The sequence below is a fragment of the Alosa pseudoharengus genome, unplaced genomic scaffold (genome assembly GCF_046254945.1).
Source record: "Alosa pseudoharengus isolate Yale_2024_CS ecotype anadromous, Long Island Sound unplaced genomic scaffold, YU_APseudo_1.1 YU_APseudo_1.1_scf_6, whole genome shotgun sequence".
NCBI classification, from domain to species: domain Eukaryota; kingdom Metazoa; phylum Chordata; class Actinopteri; order Clupeiformes; family Clupeidae; genus Alosa; species Alosa pseudoharengus.
The window spans coordinates 33,336,437-33,357,920 of record NW_027468848.1 but is presented as its reverse complement, the minus strand read 5'-3'; the positions used below and the strand labels follow the sequence as shown (position 1 = coordinate 33,357,920).

Genomic DNA, 21,484 nt, shown 5'->3' with positions numbered 1-21,484 from the left:
TCAAAGCATTTATAATGAGTTCTACCTGATGCTGTTGGGTCCCTGGTTGGGTCTGATGGGGCGTGTTGACAGGCTGTGTGTTTACCGTGTAGGGGGACCTGCTGGTGATCTCCAGTAACTTGTTCTTGGCCCGTCGCTCGGACTCTCGAGCCTTGTGGAGGTCCTGCTTTAACTGGTCTGCCTCCTTAGCCCTGTGGACACGGACACAGACACACACAGACACAGACACACACACACACAGTGTCAGCAGGTCTATTGCCCGTTTTGTTGGTGCTTACTGCTGAGGCACCTGGAGACAACAAAACCAATCACAGGTACACAGGTATACCAGTAACTGCTGAGACAACAGGCCAATCAATTTGTCAGTGACTGTCAAAATCAAACAAAACACTACTGTATATCCAGTGACTTGGATAATGACTATGTTGTCCTATAACGTTTTTAAGCTCTCATTAATGTTGCCACTGGGTGTGCATGGCTGGAAGTTCAAGACGTCTTCTTGAACATCAGTCGAAGTCATTTGTGTGCAGCTGCTGTTCTCAGAGCCTTTATCCCCTTCCTTTTACGTAAGTAAATAAATCAATAAATAAATAAATAAACAAACGCACTCTAATGCAATTAAGCTGTGTATTAAACAGTGGTGGTGAGAAAATTAGCATTTGAAAAAAAGAAAACTGCAGTAACACCCTGCAACAGCCGATATTACACAATTACCTGTGGTTCACACTATGGTAATTTCTTAATTTAAATTTATGACTGTAAATTTGAGGCGTGGGGCTTATAGAACTAAGGCAATTAATTCTTCTCAATGAAACTTTATTCAGGAACATTTTAGGACTGTCAAGTTGTCTAGGTGTTGCAATCAGTACAGCTCTGCCCAAACTTGAAAAATGGCTTGTTCAACACATGAAAGATGCAACGGGACAACTCAATTCCTTTTTGGTGTTTTTATTTTCCCTCCAGATGGTTCTGATGGCATTGGTAATATGTTGAAACAGTTGAATTGTTGCATAGAGTTGAATGAATTGAATGTCATAGGATTAGGCACTATGGAATAAGGAATAGGTTGATAACCTTAACTCATTGAGTGCCAAAAACGTAATATTAAGTTTTTCCTTCCCATGCGTTGAGTGCCAAAAACGTAATATTAAGTTTTTAGCTTTTTTTTTAAATTACGAAACTAGACACTGTAACACACCTTATATTTGATTTTGGGAACTCTATGATGAATGGAAATGAAATATATGACGATCGAAAACTCATGAAAACGCACAACCTGGATATTTTATCTGGACATTTTATCATAACTCGGTTGCCGCTTTGGGTCGAATCAGTGACGCATGCACGTCAGGTCAAAACCAGGCCATTTTCGTGGGTCTATCACATCACTAGGTGGCAGTCTCGCCAGGTCTCGCTGATCACTTCCCGGAAAGTTTACACAAGTAAGTAACAGGCAACACTTCATATTTCATGAAAGACGTTATATCTCCATTTCTAGAAAAAAACAGCGATTTTGATGAAAACTAGCCACTGTTTAGCTTAGGATTTCTCAGGAACAGAGGCGTGTAGAAATACAGGGTTTGCACCCACCGAGAGCTTAAAGTCTCACCTTTTAATCGAGCCATTGTATGTGTTCATAGCTATAACACAGAATATGCTGTGGCTGTACAAAAATCATCAACAATGGTCTAGATTGCTGGCACTCTAGGACAAAGCTCCCGAAAACAGCTTGGCATTCAATGAGTTAAAGATAAACAGAAAATAAACATGCATTACTTTACACAATAAACAATGCATGGTAAAGCAACAAAGCAATGAACAAAGCAGCCCGACCAAAGTAACTGCTTACACATCTCAATTTCAATTTAATCTACTATAGCACTTCATGCAATTACTTCCACTACCACATTATCTGCACGACAGAAATACATATAGAATTAAACATATAATTTGTGTTAAGCACTAAATGCAACATACAGTTGTAAATCATTCCATACGTCGTCTATATTAAAAAAATTTTAATATGAATGTCTGTCTTTAAATGGCAATAAATCACAAACTATATATTTCAACAATGCAGTTTAGTAAGCATATTCACCACCAGCAGTTTGTTTTTGATCAACTTTGCACAAGCATCGGAGTAGGCTACATACTGCTACACATGCAACAGCGGAGAATCGCTCGAGTTGGGTGAATTCCCAGTGGATCGGTAAAGTTTTTCTGGTCGGGCATACGTGAGCTTAAAAACATTCATGACATTGTTTGCCTAAGTTCATTTCTGTGCACAGCCCCTCACTCCCACTCTCAGTGGCTCCTCTTCACAGCCTAATAACGTAGACGCCCTTACTGAAAGTTTTAGATGGGCGGTTGTGACAAGTGTGTGTGTGTGTGTGTGTGTGTGTGTGCCTACCTCCTCTCCGACTCTTCGGCCATCTTGAGGGCCATCATCTCGGCCTCGAGCATCTTCTGCTCCATGAGTCTCCTCTCCTCCTCGGTGCGGATCGCAGTCACCTTGACCCGCTGGATCTCCTGCTCTGCCTCGGCCGCCTTCTGGGCCAGCAGCTTGGCCTCCTCCTCGGCGATCTGGGCCTTCTCCGCCAACAGGTCTGCAGTCTCCTCCGAGCGCAGCTGGACAGGCAGAGGACAACACTCAGACGCCAGCTCTTATCCCCACGGCCACCACTGCTTAAGTAAGCAGTGAGTCAGCGAATCTACTCAAAGTCGATTCATGAATATGGGCACTAGTAGGGTTCCTGATCCAGTGACCGTAGGTCACCGACTGTGACCGAGTGCTGTCACTGCGGTTGAATATGCACTCTGACGGCCATACTAAAGTGCCTGGCTCTTTTTACGTGGTGGTCAAGTCGCACGTTTAGTACCCCGGAGATCCGGGTTCAAGGTCAGGTGGAGTCACTGCCCTTTCCCTTCGCTACACTGATGCCTCAGTGACCTCAGATGACTTCCTAATCTGCATGTGAGAAACATGCTAACCTTCTTCTATATCTAGCAGAGATGTAACTGTGCTGTCTCATAGGGACCAAACTCAGACCTGGCTTTGCTCATCATTAATCAAGAGTCAGCCAAGCAAGGGTGCACTCCACTCTTCATGCCACTATTTTGACTGAGACAAAAAGGCTTGATGTTAGCAGTGACACTGAGTATTTGAAGAGAATGGCTCAGTAGTTTAATTCAATTTAACTGTTGATTGAATTCAGTTTAATTGATCTGATTGTGCATGTGTAGCGGTGCATTTTTAAATTCAGAGCAATTCATTATCCATTATTGTGCTAATGGTTAGCTTTTAATGACTATTTAAAGGATAATTTGTGGATCCTAAGGATAGACTTAGAAGACACTGACGCAAGGTTCACTATCTGCATAACTGAAACAATAATTATAAGCTTATCTTCAACACAGGACTGTAGCTAAGAGAGTATTTTTTGTTCCATCACTGTGCAGCTATGAACAACAATCCAAGCTCTCAGTGGTTTACTGACCACTGGTGAAGAGGAAGTGGAATTCAGCAAGTGGCTAAAAATATCTCACTTTTACCTGCCTAGTGGAGATGGAGATGGCCAAAAGCAGGTTGAGGGGAAAAAAACTGAAAAGATTGAGTATCACATCTACACCCAACCGTGCTTCAGAGGCATTTGGAGTGAGCTCAGACAGAAACATCCATTTCAAATGGGGTCTAGTGCACTGAACTCTACAAATGAAAGGCTGACCACTGCCAATAGGAGGAACTACTCAAGGCATCCATATTTGATAAAGAAACCAAGCACAAATACTCACTCCCTTCGAGTCACAAAGTGAGAGAGAGAGAGAGAGAGAGAGGTGAGAGAGAGGTGAGAGAGAGAGAGAGAGAGAGAGAGAGAGAGAGAGAGAGAGAGAGAGAGTGTATGTGTGTATGTGTGTATGTGTACGTACAGTATAAGCATACATGTGCGTGTATTTGTGTGTATGAGTGGGGGGCCTGAAGATCGGGTCAAAGGTCAGGACTCACTAGGGCCTCGTTGGCCATGTAGGCCTCGTCCTGCAGCTGAAGCAGACGTCTCTCCAGCTCATCCCGCACTCGCTCCGCCTCCTCACGGAGCTGCTTCTCTCGCTCCAGACGCTGCCGATCCACCTGCACACACACAGAGGACAGAGAGACATGGAGGGGAAAGAGAGAAGGATCAGGGGGGGCACGCAAAGAAAAAAGAAAATACAACCCTGTTTCCAAAGTTGGGACACTGTAAAAATGTAAATAAAAACAGAACGTGACAATCTACAAATCACATAAACTCATATCTAGTTACAAAAAGGAACATAGGCAACATATTTTGAGACTCCCTAAATAGCACGTGTTGATGTTCTTCTTCAGTATTTGAGTGTCCTTGAATGCAACATACATTCCTGTACATCTCTCTCCATGAACAGCTCTCTAATAAAGATCATGTGACATCCACTGGTACGATAGTGGGGGCTTTCCCTGAGGCAGACAAGTGACTATGTGATATGCAGTGCCTATGATTCTACAGTGAGCAGCGCTGACATATAATTATGACCGCCGCGCAGCGAAGCGGCGGTCATATAGGTTTAGTCAGATTTTTTTTTTTTTTTTTCGCATGCCCAAATTTCCGTCAATGATTCCCGGGACACTGAAAGACCGGGGTAGACGAAACTTGGTGGGCATGTAACCCCACATGGATAGCATGGAACCATCGTTTTTCGTTTTGATCTGTAGCCCCCCCCGCTGGACTGCACCCCCCGAAAGGAGGGTAGGGCAGACACAGTTTTCTATGAATATCTTGAGAACCGTAAGGTTTAGGAGGACCATTTTTTTTTTGTATGTTGATCTCAAGGGGCCATGTCAACCCATTCCATAACCAGTTTCGTGGAATTCCGTTCATGGGGGGCCACACAATAAATTAATTTATGTTACTATATACCAACTGGCCTGTAGGTGGCCGGAGACAGTTTTCTGTGAATATCTCGAGAACCGTAGTGCCTAGGAGGTCCACCTTTTTTTTATATGTTGGTCTTAAGGGGGCATGTCAACCTATCCCATTACCACTTATTTCATGTATAGCGCCACCTAGTTAAAAATTAAAAAGCAAAAAATTAGGTGTTTTCATCACAATATCTCTGGCTGACATGGTCAAAACTGCACGAAATTGAAAGTCTAGGATCATTATGACACCCTCCGAATGCATGCACCCTACAGGGGTCATGTTAACCCATTCCATGTGCACACATGTGCATAAACAGATACACACGCACACACATACATTCACAGTAATCATACGTATGACACATACTCACACAGTAGACATATGTACGCATGCATGCACATGCACAAACACACATTAGCAGGCAAACACACAAGCACACACGCACGCACGCACACACGCACACGCACACACACACATAAACACATAAACGTGTACACGCACACATGCACACAATTCAAGAATTTCTCAGAATTATGAACAGGCATGATGATTTATTTTTGTGGAAAAAATGTGCTGGACTGGGCGGCGGTCATATTTTGTACCGCTCTGCGGTACATCTAGTTAATATCATGTGATGCAGCCTTCAATAGCAAGGAAGCCTAAGGGATGCATTGTGCTTAATCCTTGAGTTGTCTATTCTCTCTGCTGGAAACTACAGTGTGACGGTCATGGGTTTTTCTCCATGAAGTGCTCAGGTATTGTCATATGCCTGTATGTAATGGTTTTGTCTAGAAATAATGTAATTGTGTATGATGAACCGGTATAAAATGGGGCCTCGCTCCAGAAAACTTTAGATTTGCTGGTGGAACTTTGTTGGTGGTCCCCTGGTTGTAATTTCAGTTGTGACGCAGGAAACAAAAGGCCGAAAAAATTGCAATGCTAAGGAAAACACAAGGAGGAACATCTCACAACCAATTAGGTTAACGGGCGCGACGATTGGATATAAACCGAGCATTCCGGAGAGGCAGTCTCACTCTGTGAAAAACTGTGTATGATATAAGAATAATGCTGCTCAGTGTAAAATTGCAAAGAACAATATCATCATCTACAGCAGCACATATTGTATGCAAGGGGCAGAGCTGAAAATCAATATCGGATGGCCGTGATATGCAGGGCTTCAAATGGCATTTAAGTGAAAACAGACCCTTTCCTGTAAAGGAAGTCAGTGTATGGGCGTAGGAAACCTTCCGATAACCATTGTCTATAAACACAGTTTGACACTCCATCCACAAGCGCTAGTTAAAACTACATGCAAAGAAGAAACCATATTTAGACATTATCTATAGGGTTCCCACTCTAAGTCAAATGTAAAATTCCATAACTTTCCCTGACCAAAAAAAAAAAAAAAAAAAAAAAAATCCATGACCTACAATATAATGAATTAAATGGTACAATATACTGACCAAAGATTTCAGAGCAGCCGCACAGCGTTCAAAAATATTTTACTTTTTTGCACGGGAGATGAATGGGCATTGAATAAACAAAGTTAGGCTAACCACAACTACTCAAGCAAGCAGTAAAGCTACTAACCAGATATAACCAATCTTGCGTGGAAATTTATTTGTATTAATATTTTTTTTTATATTTTGGCAAGTAGATTTACAACAAAATTCCCTGATATTCCATGTCTGGAATAGACTTTCCAAAATTCCATGATATTTCAGAAATTCCATGACCTGTGGAAACCCTGGATCTAGAAAGGCAAAGAGGGCTTCATAGGTGAGGAGGACAATAGAGGTGGTGGAGGGTGGGGGTGGTGTGCTGCTAGTGTTTGGACCTGAAGTAGCGGAGTTCTGAACCAGCTTCAGGCGGAAGGTGATGAAAGCATGTATGAGGGTCTATGAGTGAAATGGCAGACACAGGAGATGTGCATGTGTGCCTGAGAGTGTGTGTCTGAATGTGTGTGCCCATCACACAGTGGTGCATCAGAATCTGCGAATGTATGCCAGCTGGCCTGAATCAGGCATTCATACTGTATTATGTGAAGGTGTCTGTGCAAATGCGGGGCAGAGGGATGGTGACTGACATGTGTGTGCAGAGGTCTCCTGTATGTAGGTGTGCGTGTGAGTACTGTATGTGGGATTAATTCCGATCTTGTGTGTGTGTGTGTGTTTGTGTGGGATTAATTCTGATCACGTTTATGTGTGTGTTTGTGTGTGTGGGTGTGTAGGCATGAGCTTATGCTGATGGTGTAGGAGTGTTGGCTGCTGCTGCTGCTCACCTGTTTGCGGGCCCTCTCCTCGCGCGCCTGTGCCTTCATCTGCTGCACCTCCAGGGAGTCCACCCGCCGCCTCCTCATGAACAGGTCGTGGTTCCCGATGCACAGCTGCAGGATCTACACAAGGAAGAGGAGGAGAAGGAGGAGGAGGAAGAGGAGGTGAAGGGCCTCCAAATCAGCACTTAAGCACTGCAACAGCTGAGCCACTCCTCAAGAACACGACTGTGATTAAACTACAGGGGGTGTCTGGGGCCCGACATTTCTCCTCCACACTGCTCATATCGTGGTCATTAAACTTTACCCAGGCATATGTAGGGCACTGGCTGCCAACTTGGCTCGAAGAGGGCTAATAAGCATATTAAGAGCCAAGGGGTGTTGAGCGCTGCTTTAAAAAAACATCCCTGTGGTCCTGTCAGGCCGAGTGCAGGTGGGTTTGATTACAGGAGACATCGGGGTTTGGACTTTGCAGCAGAGCTTGGTGGGAATTTTTTGCTGGATTACGGTCTGATGAAATGTGCAGCAACCCAGGGCCGGTGGAGCTGCACCCCCACTGAGAGAGACCCCCTGGCAAACGGTCCAGGTGCCAGACGCACAGCTAGACTCACCAGCTTGTTTACCCGTAGCTTGGAGGAGTTGAACTTGAACACGTTTGTCTTCTTATCCAGGGGCTTAATGGCAAACTAAGACCAGACAAAACAGAAGAGTATTTTGTATTTACAGCTTGCAACACGAATAATCAATTATAAGAGAAAAAAAGGGATGTTGGCTGACCTCAGAGGAGGCTAACGTACCTCTTTATCGCTGTAGGAGATGTTGCGGATTTCATTCCAGAGGAAGGAGATTTTGGGGGTGAGTTTGTTGTCTGGGTCGTAGATATGCAATCCCACTGCATCCACGCCCAGCAACAGGTTGGTTCCCTTTTTATTCTGTGCACAGAGATCACAGTAGGAACAGGTACATTTGTGTTCATCTAGGTATTGCCTTCACAGTAACACTCTCTGAGTATGTCTTTATGTTGAGCTGTAAGACCAATCAACTCAGACAGATCTGCATATGAGAGGACACCTTTCAGGTTGCATGTCAACACTGATGCAAGCAACATAAATGTGTTTAGGGTATATCTCTGACACCTCTATAATCAAAGTAAATGGAGGGAAAAAGTGTGAAAGCACGTTTACTGGGGTTTACTAACTTGATGTAAATGGATGGAAATAACAAAAGGCCTGATTGCACATTCATTTCCACCCAAATGCTCAGGAGCAGCCCCACCTCACTCAACTCCTCTTAGGGGAGGGGGGGGGGATCAGACACTCACCCAGACTCACTGTCAGGTGGGAGAGTCACCTTACCCTAATGAAGAAGTAATTGACCCCATACATCTCCAGGTCCTGGGCAATTTTCAAGTACTCCATCTCCGCTTCATCCCTGGTTCAGAGAATAGGAAATCAACCTCGGCGTCAGTGAAGGGCATAACAGTGGTGGATGAAAAGTGCAGTCATTAGCGTCTTATTTGCCATTTATTGAACTGGAACACAAAATCAAAGGCTCAGTTGTATTAATTGGACGTTCCCCAAAGGTCAGACATTAGAGATCTCGCACACCAAGCACAGCAATGAATCTATCATACAGGAACAAGCAGGTCTACACTGGTGCTGCCATGGGCAACGCTTGCTGATGTGGATTCCAGAATATTCCGCCATTAACCTTGTTCTCCCACGGTGCTCGGCGTAGCAGGCCGTGATCCTCTCCTCCCACATCTCCGGAGTCATCTGGTACAGGTTGATCACCTGGAGACAGGATTGGATTGGATAGTCTTTAAGCACAAATACACTCAATCAAACCAATACATGAGGAGCACATATTCAAAATGTAAAATCACACACACTTGTGGAAGATTGTAATATGGTAATATGTTCCAGATTGAATGTAAATATAAGCAATGATAAACAAATGCAAGTTGACCTATAACTTGTTAAGAAACCCAACAGCTGATGGGACAAATGATCTTAGGTATCTGTTAGACCAGCGGTTCCCAAACTATTTCCCCCGCGGACCACCTTCTACATTCTGACTCGGCTCGCGTACCCCCACCATCCAACACATAAAAAAGTAACTCATTCTATTGACGCATTCCAGGCATCGTTGTTTAATTAGCCGCCCTACATGATAACATAATCAAAATGTGCAACTGATCTATGAGCTCTCACGTTAAAAAAAACAGTGGAGAACCACATTAGAATAGTTAGGTAGCATCTCACTGCAGACCACGCAATGTGGCTTTGGGCAGTCTGTCTCCCAATCCATCATACTTTCGCTTTCTTCGCGCAGTCTTTTCTGTCTCGTTCTTTCCTTTATCCCCCTGCGCTCCATCTCCACCTTCATTAGTCCCCCATCCCATTCCATCGTTACCTGTGTCCTGCTCTGTTTCTCTCGCTTCTCCTCTTCGATCGCTTTAAATCAGGCCTTTTGGACAGTGTCCCTGTTTTTAACCAGTTTCCATGTTTACGCAGCCTTCTACCTAGCCTATACTTCAACGAAACTAACGTGCCAGATTCTGGCTGCCCGCAGGAAATCACGTGTACCCTATTATAGAGTTTACAAATGATTTCCTTTAATTTCACGTTTCCATATCATTATAACCCGATTCGAAATTATGTATTATTTATGAATTTATAAGAGTATTAATTAATTAATTAATCATTTTTAACTCCTTTCCGCCATTGCCCTTTTCATCTCGCGTACCCCCTAGTGGCAGCTCGCGTACCACCAGGGGTACGCGTACCACAGTTTGGGAATCCCTGTGTTAGACCATTGACGCATAGCATTCGAACTTTACTGCACTCATCTGATGCTGCTGTTGTTACTTGGCTTGAATTCAGTGGTTTGGTGGGTGTCCAAGGGGAGAATGGGTCTGAAATGGCTGGTGTGGGACCTTTGTGCACTTGGCCCAGACGGCCTGAATGAGGACGGCGAAATGATGAATGATTCTCACCCTCTTTGGTAGAAGTTCCTCCTGAGCCAAGAACCCTGGTTTGTGAACGTTAGGGTCATAGTCCCCATACTGCAGGGGAGAGAGAGAGAGAGAGAGAGAGGGGGGGGGGGGGGGGGGGAAAGAAAGAAAAGGAAGAATGCCAATCTTCAAAAAGAGTGGAGACATGCTGGCAAATGTAACAAGCAAATTATGCAAAATAAATGGGGTCAGTCATTAATCAATGAAAAGAATCATTCCATTTTTTCTGCACACATTAGGCGCCCAAGCCGTCAGAAAATAATGTCATTAAACTGTTTCATTAGGCCATGCAGAGACATGACTAATGTATCAGGAGCTGATGCCGTGGGAATTGAATACATTTGGGTCTAAAAGTTTTTTGAGGATAGAGAACAAATGATCAATCTGTATCTTTTAGAACACAACACTAACAGAAAGCTAAGAGCCAGGTATGTTGTCTATTTTTAATTTTACCATGAGACTGCCATTGGTTTTCAACTTGCCCTCTGTATGTTGATTCAATGCACTGAACAATGGAGCAAGTGGGGACACTTGAACGGGGCGGTGGTAGGGTAGTGACTAAGTAGTTGGGCTAGTGTGCAGTAGCCTGAAAGCTGTGGGTTCAATTTGGCTTCCAACGTTGTGCCCTTGAGCCCGTTCAGTTCTACTTGTGGTCTCCATGACACTCACCCTCACCCACTCCCCATGACACTCACCTACTGGATATCTCTCTCTACCCCCAACCCCCCCCCCCCACTGGCTGACCCCCCCCATACAGACACACACACCCTCATCCACTCCACACGACACCCTTACCCACTGGATGTCTCTTTCTGGAGGCTCTCCTGCCTGCTAGATTTTTTTGGGGGTGGGAGCAGCTGTTGTCTCAAACTGGCTGTCAAGCCTCGCAGAGAGGAGCAGTGTGTGGCTGTGCTGTGCATGCCAAGCAGCCCGCACTGGATCCACACCTGCTCAAATAGCAGTGCTCTCTCTCTCCATCTATGTCCTCTCTCCTTCATCCCCTCATGTATGTATGTATGTTTGTTTGTTTCTCTCTCTCTCTCTCTCATCTCCTTCTACAACTTTTAAGGATCCCCTGGGGAATGTTCCACGAGACGAATGACCCACTTCTACTACTACCTCCTCCACCTGCTCTTCCCACCACTGCCTTTAATGAAGAACCAGCGAGTGTTTACAACCCCTTACCTAGACATACATATTGCTGCTCATTTCCTCTACTCGACTCACTCATCTTCATAACTGTTCCCAGGACCAAAGAAAGATATGCTGCTCAACCACACCAAAGAATACATTTCTACAGCATTGTCAAACAACCCCCACCCCACCCCCCACTCACACACACTCCACCCACCCAGAAAACAATTAGTGAGAATTCTCCTGGGATTAACTGGGATCTTCTACAGTGGAAATGCTGCGAAAAGGGAATTTGCACAAAGTCAAACTTTGCATTTCATTTATGTGAAGTGTTCCCTTTTTTCCTGTCTCTTTGTCCCTCCCTCCCTTTCTCACCAGACCGACTGTCTTTGGCCATTAATGAGTAACTGGCTCCAGCACCCAATTGTGTATTCCATTCATGCGCTCCCCAGCGCCTCTTTGCTGTTCTGTTCATAAATTACCAATTAATACGGCAAGGAGAGAAGCATTCAGACAAGCAACTATCCCTCACAAAGGGACATTAAATGGTCAGTGGGATTTTTTTTCTGTAATCCCTGCTTACATACACATACACACACACACACACAGACACACACACACAAAAGATGCATGGACTATAGCTAAGGCAGTGAAGTGATAGCTCCTCTTCACTGGCCTGGCCAGCCAACCAACCGCATACGTTGCTGAAGGTGCACTGCACACCTAAATTGACAGGAAGTAAACAGTGGCGAGGCTTAAAGCGGCGTGGATGTTTTGGGTCTGTATTGTGCCATGTCTGATTTGAGTTGCTTGACCAGAGAGTGGGAGTAGAGATGATTAGTGGCTTACAGGCAAACGTGTCCATGCGTCGGTAGGCCTTCAAATTGGCCGCAGGTGAGGTGTGTGTGTGTGTGTGTGTGTGTGAGTGCATGCATGTGTGTGTAGTTAATGAAAGCCTTTCTATAAATCCACTGCTTCTTGCAGTACCACAGGCTGTCAATCAAACTGACAGCCAGTTTGGGAATCTATTTTTTTTTTCTACTCCCACTTTTTGGTCCAATTTCACTTCTACACACCCTAGACAGTTTGACGAGACCCACACAAAGACCGTTTAGAAAAACATATTCTGGAAGTGCCAGTAAACAGGTGGTCCTTGTCTGACGGGGCCGGGTTTTACTGGAGCTTAAAGGGCGTTGTTAGCAAGGGGTCTGACCTTTGCTTGGACGGCGTAGGAGGCCAGGAGCACGGACGCTTCAGGAGGACAGTAGATTTCCTCCTCCAGGATCTTCCTCTTCACCTGGGGGGGGGGGGGGGGGGCAGAGATTACTTTACTGCCAGTCAAAACCAACCTCAGGTATTGAGATGGATTACAGAACAAACGAACAAACAAACAAAAAACGACCTAAGCTGAAGCCGCCCATGCAAGACTCAAATAAATTAACAGACAGGAGAGAATATGATCACATTAGACAGGGTTATTAAGTCAGCATTTATGTAAGCATCAAAAACAGCTCTACAAACACAGCACACTTCAGTGAAAAGAAGATTTAAAGATGCTCCCTGGTGAAAATCAAATTTTCAACCTTGAAATGCTTGAAATGACCAATCAATGTCAAAGGCCAAAAGATTTCTGCCAAGGAATCTACGTTTTGACCAAACACAGCCCAGGTGGGCCAATTCAGGTATTAGTCCATTAATGTGTCTTAGGGTACAGAATCAATCCTGAGTACCTGGGGATGGGACAATTCTTCATAAATACGCAACCAAGCTAGTTAAAGTGTCAGCTGCAGCAGCCAGTAACAGGTGAATGATGTGTGGAGAGTCGGCGGGGCTAGATATATCCCATTTCCCAAAATAAGGAAGAAGGTGTACAGTTACATTTTAGCCAGGGGTGTCAGACTTATATTAGGTGGTGGGAAGAATATGTTGGAATGAGACCTCTTGGGGGCAGTCATTGTTCTGGTCATTCTCATGATCATTATCATCTTTCTGCATGGGTATCAGATTGATATTTGGTGATTTACTCCTTTACTACACCCACTTCAAGGCATAGGTTTATCGTGTACTTAAGTCATACTGCTCTTTCTTTCTTGAAATACCTTGAAATATCTTAAAAACATCCATGTCAGTCTTTCTCACCTGCATATAGAGTACATGGCTACATCAACATGGTAATATAATTGTTGTTGCAGCAAACCACATTTTTCCTTTTCTGCATCTTCATTCCTGAGGATGGTTTGTAGTGCTAGGTTTAATTCATTTATATTGCTTATTATACACATAGTTGATGACAGCTGGATGTGAATATCTGTTTTTTTTTTTTTTTTTTCATTTTCCCTTCCTACCCAAAACATCCAGGGGGCCATATGAAACCTGATGGCAGGCCGGATCTGGCCCTTGGGCTGTATCTTTGACACACCTGAGGTGCGTCAAACAGTAGCGAACATGTTTTCTTTGAACAGTTAAATTTGAACGATTTGGTGTTCACATTCCATTCTAACAGTAATTGCATTATTATCTTCATCAAGCTCACGTCCAGTTCCACTGTATGTTCACAGAGAACTACCTCCGCAGACTGTTTGCGATTGTTTGCGAACGTTCGGCGAAGGCAAACGGAAAACTGTTCGACAATGTTCGGTAACGTTTGACTATGTTTGCGAATTTGAACACATCTCTGATTTAAGCCATGTTAAGGCCATGAGGGGAGTTTTTTCCAAGAAAACAACTTCTGAATGTATACTTTAGAGGAACAGTTTTGAAGTGTAATTTCATCTTTAACAGTCACAAAGTTTTTCTCAACAGAAAAAAGTATTCAACACAGACTGCCTTGCCGAGCTGTCTTAATTTGCCACACAGACAAACTGACATCTTGACTACTTGCGAGTCGCTCGGCAATTAATTTACATCTGAGGGCTGTTTGGCAGCTATCCAAGAGGTAGGTGTCCTTGTGAGTCTCCATTAGCGCGCCACTGTGCGCTGACTGCTTTAGACGATAGATGATTTTATTCAGGAGACCTTCGTTTTGAAACAACAAAAGTAAACCTAGCTATATATATCTATACTATGCATATGTATATGTTTATGCATTTCTTGCAAACTTTTATTTGTGTCTAGACCGCCAGTCAAATGCATGCAACATGCAAATAGAAAAATGTATGCAACATTTCTTGAAGAGATAAACATAACAGATGTACTAATTTAGTACAGGTTTTTTGAAGATAAGAATTCTGGTTAGTCCACCTCTCCAGCTGTGTAAGAGTGGACCCACTCTATTCAACCTCAGCAGCATGGGAAGCACTGGAATGTTTCTTTGGAATGGGTATTTTCTTCCGAAGGCGACTAAGCTTTCAGGTATTAGACAGTTAGTGCCATATGTATTGTGTTCATTATGGATGAGTATGCAGTCATAAAAAGCTGAAGCTGTTCCATGTTAAAAGCACAGTTTAACAGATGACTTACATCTTAAAGGATAATTCCGGTATTTAGCACTTTAAAGTCCCTTTTCTGGTTTGTTTTGGATGAACTAGAGTGGTGGACACCGAAATTTTGACGATGGGTCCTGTCTCGACCTCTCTGACTCGTTTTGAATCGCCTTTGACGGGCTGCTATGGGCATGCACAAACATGTCCTTAAAACAACCCTTAACGTTAATTTTTAAAACTCTGCAACTCACCGAGTGGTTAGCGATGTTCATTGATGTTCCAAAACAAGTAGCGTAGCGAAATACAAATAGTTTCTGTCGTGTTTTATTTTTCCATTTTGTAAAATCCCATTTATTTCTGTTGGAAGACTCATTGCTTCTTGATATCACTGCGCTACCGGAAACGGAAAGGGGGTCTGTTTACGGTTCTAGTCTTTCCCCCGCGAGACCTTCTTTTATTGTCTATGCTTCAGACTCAAATATTGAGCGGAAGTTTATGTGTATGGTTGTGAGGTATCTGAAAAAATAGTTCCACAATAGCAAATAACACGGATTGAAATCATACATTGCACTGATATATTTCCAGTGTTTCCCATACATTGACTAATCTGTGGCGGGGCGCCATGAAATCAAAACTGGCCACCACACAAATAATATTCACGATTGTTGAAGGATTGTTGCCACATAGAAGCATTGCATAGAAGACGTCTGGCTAAATTGCTATTAAATCTGCTTAGCATCGTGACCATGCTGCGCAAATTTGTTCAAAACTGCTGCATTGAAGTTAACTCTGCTAAGGTCTTATCACAACATAGTAGGCTACAATGAGGAGACTAAACTAAGTTAAGTTATGCAATCAAGCACTATCTCAAAGCTAACGTTAGAATACTGTTTGGATGTCGAATTTAGCATGCTTAGCCTACTTCCAGCTTCTTGACAATTTCATTGAAGGGTTGATTTTATTGACTCTGACACTGAAAGTTTGCAAAATCCCAATGTAAATGGAAAAGTGTTTTCCAAAATTCGTGTGCGCACATGAAAGTTTCAGGTGAGCACATGAAAGTTTCACGTGAGCACATGAAACTAAACGTTAAATTTGTTTTGCTCATGTCCCGTTAGTTTATCATAGGCCGCTCGCTATTTTTTTTCAGCGATAGACGACGTTGTGGTTAACGTTAGGCTACTGCAAACTGCTTTACACTCTTCTTAGAGAACATTTACAATGTCAATGTCAAAACAGCTTGTTACATCGAGATACATAGTAGGCCTATCTCCATTGTAGCAGATCTAACTACTATGCTACTCCATTTAATTCTAACGCATTTGGGCGTGCACAAGAGGGAGAGAGCGCAATGGCAACAGTAGTTCCCACTACTGACCATTTATAAACTGTGAGAGAGCACAGCCATGCACAGCACTAGCCATAGGCTATATTTAAGTGGAGCTGGCAAAGTCTTAAAGTGACAGTGCATCATTTATAAATGAATTAAACAGCATCAAATTAACAGTATTTCATTTTCTACAACAAAATTACTTTGTCATTTAAATAATACAAAACGTTATTATTATTATTTGTGTGTGGCCCGCCGGCCAATTTTCAAAACCCAATGTGGCCCTTGAGTCAAAAAGTTTGGACACCCCTGGACTAAATGATTAAACTAATGAACAAGAAGCAGAGCTTAAGTGGCTAATGGGGAGTGTTGGGAGGATTCCCGGTGGGGAATATTTGCAGTGATTTAGGGGAGTAAATGTGAGGGGAAGAATTTGGGTGAGCCAGATAGCAAGTCCATTATGTTTAGGGAAAAAATATTTTTTGTCACTAAAATTAATTAATAATCGTGATAAATAATCGTGATCTCAATATTGATCAAAATAATCGTGATTATCATTTTGGCCATAATCGAGCAGCCCTACCACCACTAACCACTCGGTGAGTTGCACAGTTTTGAAAACGAACGTTAAGGGTTGTTTTAAGGACATGTTTGTGCATGCCCATAGCCAGCTAGTCAAAGGCAATTATAAACGAGTCAGAAAGTCAGGACCCATCGTCAAAATTTCGGTGTCCACCACTCTAGTTCATCCAAAACAACCCAGAAAAGGGACTCAAAGTGCTAAATACCGAAAATATCCTTTAAGGGTACTCACTAATCACTCTCTAAAGGGCCGTTCACACCAAGAACGATAAAGGCAAAAATCTAGTATGATGTATGACAATGTCTACACATAAACTATAAATGATAATGACATCATATTGGCGAGAGTGATACTTTTTTGCCGTTATCTTGGTGTGAACAGCCCTTAACAATCATACCATGAATCAAAGTTGACTATTACATTTGAAGAGAGACACATTCTGAATTACTGGTCAATTGAAATGCAAACTGAGGTTATAATTTCTAGTATAACGCTGATAAGTAACTGGCAGGGATTAGTCCTGCATGTTCTCCTAATCAACAGAATGTTTAACAGTTGATATTTTTGTGGAAACATCATTCCAACCATTTTAGGGCCTGTGTCTACCAACTGTGTTTTTTGCACCGAAGGTGGCTATTTTCTATACAAATCCTATGAAGTTCAGCATTCACAGTGCCCTCTGCCGAAGAAAGCCCTCGATGCTGACCATTTTTGTTGAAATCTATTCAACTTTTAGAACAGCCTGGGCTCGTCAATGTCACCTATCTCGTCAACCAATCAAAACTTTGTAAACTAGCAACAATAAATACTTGACTGAAGCGCTCTAAAAATGAGGTTGAGGAAGCCTGTCAGGGCAAAAATTTGCTGCAATTGACAGGACCCTTACGGCTCCCACACACAGCTGCGTTCCGTCAATGCATGCCAGTGGGTGTTCCCGACGGTAGCTATGCAAATGACTTGAAGTAAAACCGTAATGTGATTGGTTGGTGCCGTCCGTAGATTGGCTTGATTGGCCGGTGCCGTCTGTCGGTGCAGCAACAGCTGAACTCCTCAACGCGAGCGGCGGGAGAAACGCGACGCGACGGACCCACAATTCAGTTCGGCAACGGATCACGTGAGCCCATGTAAAGTGAATGGGATGCGTCTCCAGCAACGCGAAGCACGCAGCTGTGTGTGGGAGCCGTAAATCAGCAGTCCATACCTCCTCACTTTTCCCTAGCAGCACAACTGGGCAAACATCTCTGCAAATTTAGACACAACAGAAGACATCTCTACAAATTCAGACACAACAGTGTGCTCGTAAAGAAGAAGCAAATCTAAAAGTAAACACTTCAGTATGACCCCCCGATATTACAAAATATCACACGCGTTAACTTGTTTCCACCGCTGCCGCCGCCCTTCAAAATGTAATTACCAGCGAGTGTGAAAAGGTAGCAGCAAAAAGGAAAACCAGCCCGGCTGCTCGGCTAAATGACCAGCCGTTACCAATCTGCTTTACAAATACGAGTGAGCGCTCGAGAGCAGTGCGGCAGAGGGTGCGTGGCCACCTCAGATAAGCAGAGATCCAATTGAGGGGGGCATGAAAAGGCAATCTAAACAGACACACACTCCCCGGCGCAGGACCAACACCACAGCAAGAGCTATTATGGCCGGCAGAATGAAAGCGTTTCAGATTCATATTTCCAGCGGCTGATCACCAGCAATCACATAGTGGGAGGTCACCCGTAAACTTGGCTTGTACAGGCTAACGATAAGCCTCTTGGCATATTGTTGTAGTGTCCTTAAGGAACGCAGAATGGCCTTGAAGGTTACATTTCCCTTCTGAAATGTTACGGGGGGGGGGGGGTTTATTTATGCATATATGCCTTTGTTAGTGCCATAAAACACTTGAAAATACACAGACAATTTAAGATGGTTTCTTCTTACAGCTCTAGAAAAGCTCAGCTCCTTGTGCAGGAAAGCCGCAGTGAATGAGGTCCCGTATAGGTGAACTGTGTGCCCTTAATTGGTGATTGATAAATGAGGCCGGTTCAATTAGGGCGCCACGGCTCAGTGACAAATCCATTTCCATCACGCTGAGGAGAATGGAGCACCTGGCTTTGAGAACAAGACCCCGAAGGATTGGAGAGAAAGGGCAACCCTAATATGCGTTAACATTGATTCCACTTGGCTGAGCACAGTCAGCAGGACAATGTGAGAATACACTATGTCCAACAAAGACATGGGACGAGAAGTGGGGAAAGGTTCAACCACTAGCGCAGGCATGCACAAGGACATTAGTGGGGGTATCAAGCAGCAATATTTATATGCACTGGAAAAGCCACATTGCCCAAGGATTTCTCTGATTTTTGACTAGGGTGCATTCCTCAATTAGGGAGAAATTGGTTCATTTGACTTCCACGATTGGATTTGAGAGAAAGTGCTGTAAGAGTCCAAGTCCAAGGTTTCTAGAGTGACAGACAAGGAGAGGAAGGATAGACAAGGAGAGGAGGGATAGAGATGAAAGAGCAAAATAACAGGAGAGAAAGTCTCCATGTTCACTTGAGGCATCACAAACCCTGTGAGATTTCAGCTGTGAGATTTCAGCTATGGAAGACAGTGTCTCAGACATGTCAATCATCCTCAGCTTTACAGACATTCTTCTTTTGGGCATCACTCTGGACAGGCCAAAATATCAGGAGAGTTAGGAGTTCCAGCAGAGGCTCAGCTCAATGAAATGATGGGCATTCGGGACGTTTAAATGAAAGATTACTATAAGACTTTCAGCTGAACGTGGTAATGTGCCATGTGAATGTGCAACACAGGCCAGGATATAGTAGATGTGGCTCCTTCCTGTACTGTTTGAAACTACTTCTGATACAAGAGAAGAGCTTACCTGCAGGAAAAACAGGTGTTGAGTGATGTCCTGGACCAGCTCTTCCTCTGCGTTCTCAGGGTAGAACTTCGCCAGAAAGTACAGCATGATGGGTTCTTCTTTAGGCATGTCATGGTCCAGGACCTATCAAGAAGACATTTCACAATCATACGGAAAACATTTCTTTCTTCTGACAATGAAAGTGAACAGAGAGACATGGTAGTGATCAAACGACTCAAATGCAGAGCCGGACAGTAACGGAGTACATTTACTTGAGTACAGTACTTGAGTACAATTTTGAGGGATCTGTACTTTACTCGAGTATCATTTTTGGGGAGTACTCATGACTTTACTCAAGTACATTTGAGAGGCAAATATTGTACTCTTTACTCCACTACATTTCTATCCATAACCGTGAGTACCCGTTACTTCTAAAAAAAAAAAAAGGAAAAAAGAAAAATCTTGGAAACCCTCAATTTGTTGTTTCCCTCTCAAACGTGATTGGATTGTGCAGGCACCACTGATTAAGACAGCCTATCAGCAATCACCTTCAGCTTTCCGCCAAAGTTAACTCCATGGTCAGATTTAGAGACGAAACCATGGACGAAACCATGGATGAAGACGCAGCAGGTTACTGGATGCCGGGGATGTGCCAACCCGTGGCCGCACCTCGCCAGACTATTTCAATTTGCTGAAAAAGTTAATGATAGTTTTCGCTTCAAGTGTTTCAATTACAAAATAGTATTTTGTATTGGAAATACGTATTTTAAATACATGTATTAGAAATGCTGCTCATCCCTGGCAACATGGTAAAAAGATGGAAATGACTTGACTTTACTTTGAATTCTTTTTACATTCTCCAAGGTATTAACATTAAAATTTTTCATAACTCCATGTAGGACATTTATGTACATAAATGTAAGCACTGTGGCAGTAGTAATGCAATATTTAGAAAATGTACTCTTGTACTCTTAATACTCAAGTACTTTTAAAAACAAGTACTTCAGTACTTTTACTTAAGTAGACATCTGACTGTTGTACTTTTACTTGTACTTGAGTAAAATTTAGCCAGGGTTATCTGTACTTTTACTCAAGTAATGAAGCTTTGTACTCTGTCCGCCTCTGCTCAAATGACAGATGGACACCATGATATTTTTGTCGTTTCAGAAAGCCAAATCCCTTACCTTTTTATCCATCTTCAGCCAGGCCACGCTGTCTTTGACACTGTACTGCAGGCCAAAGAACCAGGTCTCCCTCAAGCCTATGGTCCGACAAACCCGATCAAAGAGATCTTTCCCTTTCCATTTGACCTACGAAAAGAAGGAGAAAAAGACATCCTCTGTAATAAAAGAATATGGCCAGAATAGCCATGCAAATAACCACAGCAATATTTACTACTTTTAAGTTACATTTTCACACCCATCCATGTTACCAAGTGTAGACTAAGCTGGAAAATGTATCTCAGCATTAAGGATGGAAATGTTGCTCCTACTTCTTGAGTGTACAGGCTATTCTTTTACTTCTGTTTTGTTCCCAAACGCTATAGCTTAAATTTTAATATAGCCTATTCATAAATATTTTTTAGTATCAGTGGAACAGCAACTGGGTTGCTTGTTGATACTTGATTTTTTTTTTTTACTTAATCAAAACACAACTGAAAACTGTATTAATATTACCTGAAACACACATTACAAAGGCATGATTCTTTTTAAGATTCTTACAAATGGATAAATTGCATTTTGTATCCCAACTCTTCACATGCTCATGGCCACCATATTTGTCTGTGAGGGTGTCCACACGAAGCCAAGATGGACACGTGCCACCAAAGAGCACGAGTGTATGTACCAAGTCACCAGAGAGGAAAATCAGTGTTTCACTCGTTCTGAATGTGGGCTTTATCAGTTCATCTTTTATCCGTTTTGTCCGAGACAGGAAGAGG

The 21,484-nt window shown here is 43.2% G+C and overlaps 1 protein-coding gene across 4 annotated transcripts in view; it reads right to left on the bottom strand.

Annotated features, from left to right (window-relative positions):
* nf2a (NF2, moesin-ezrin-radixin like (MERLIN) tumor suppressor a) overlaps window positions 1–21,484 on the bottom strand; it is a 36,354-nt gene that overhangs the window by 8,526 nt on the left and 6,344 nt on the right. For 3 of the 4 annotated variants that reach the window (XM_076269571.1, XM_076269575.1, XM_076269573.1), the window contains exons 2-13: window positions 20,730–20,855; window positions 19,567–19,689; window positions 12,570–12,653; window positions 10,205–10,273; window positions 8,917–8,999; window positions 8,562–8,637; window positions 8,004–8,138; window positions 7,818–7,892; window positions 7,216–7,329; window positions 4,004–4,126; window positions 2,411–2,628; window positions 26–191 (exon numbers count right to left, since the gene is read on the bottom strand). In XM_076269571.1, the coding sequence (XP_076125686.1) occupies window positions 26–191; window positions 2,411–2,628; window positions 4,004–4,126; window positions 7,216–7,329; window positions 7,818–7,892; window positions 8,004–8,138; window positions 8,562–8,637; window positions 8,917–8,999; window positions 10,205–10,273; window positions 12,570–12,653; window positions 19,567–19,689; window positions 20,730–20,855 (1,392 nt within the window). The remainder of the gene's footprint in view (window positions 1–25; window positions 192–2,410; window positions 2,629–4,003; window positions 4,127–7,215; window positions 7,330–7,817; window positions 7,893–8,003; window positions 8,139–8,561; window positions 8,638–8,916; window positions 9,000–10,204; window positions 10,274–12,569; window positions 12,654–19,566; window positions 19,690–20,729; window positions 20,856–21,484) is intronic. The other variant, XM_076269572.1, reaches the window with a different exon arrangement.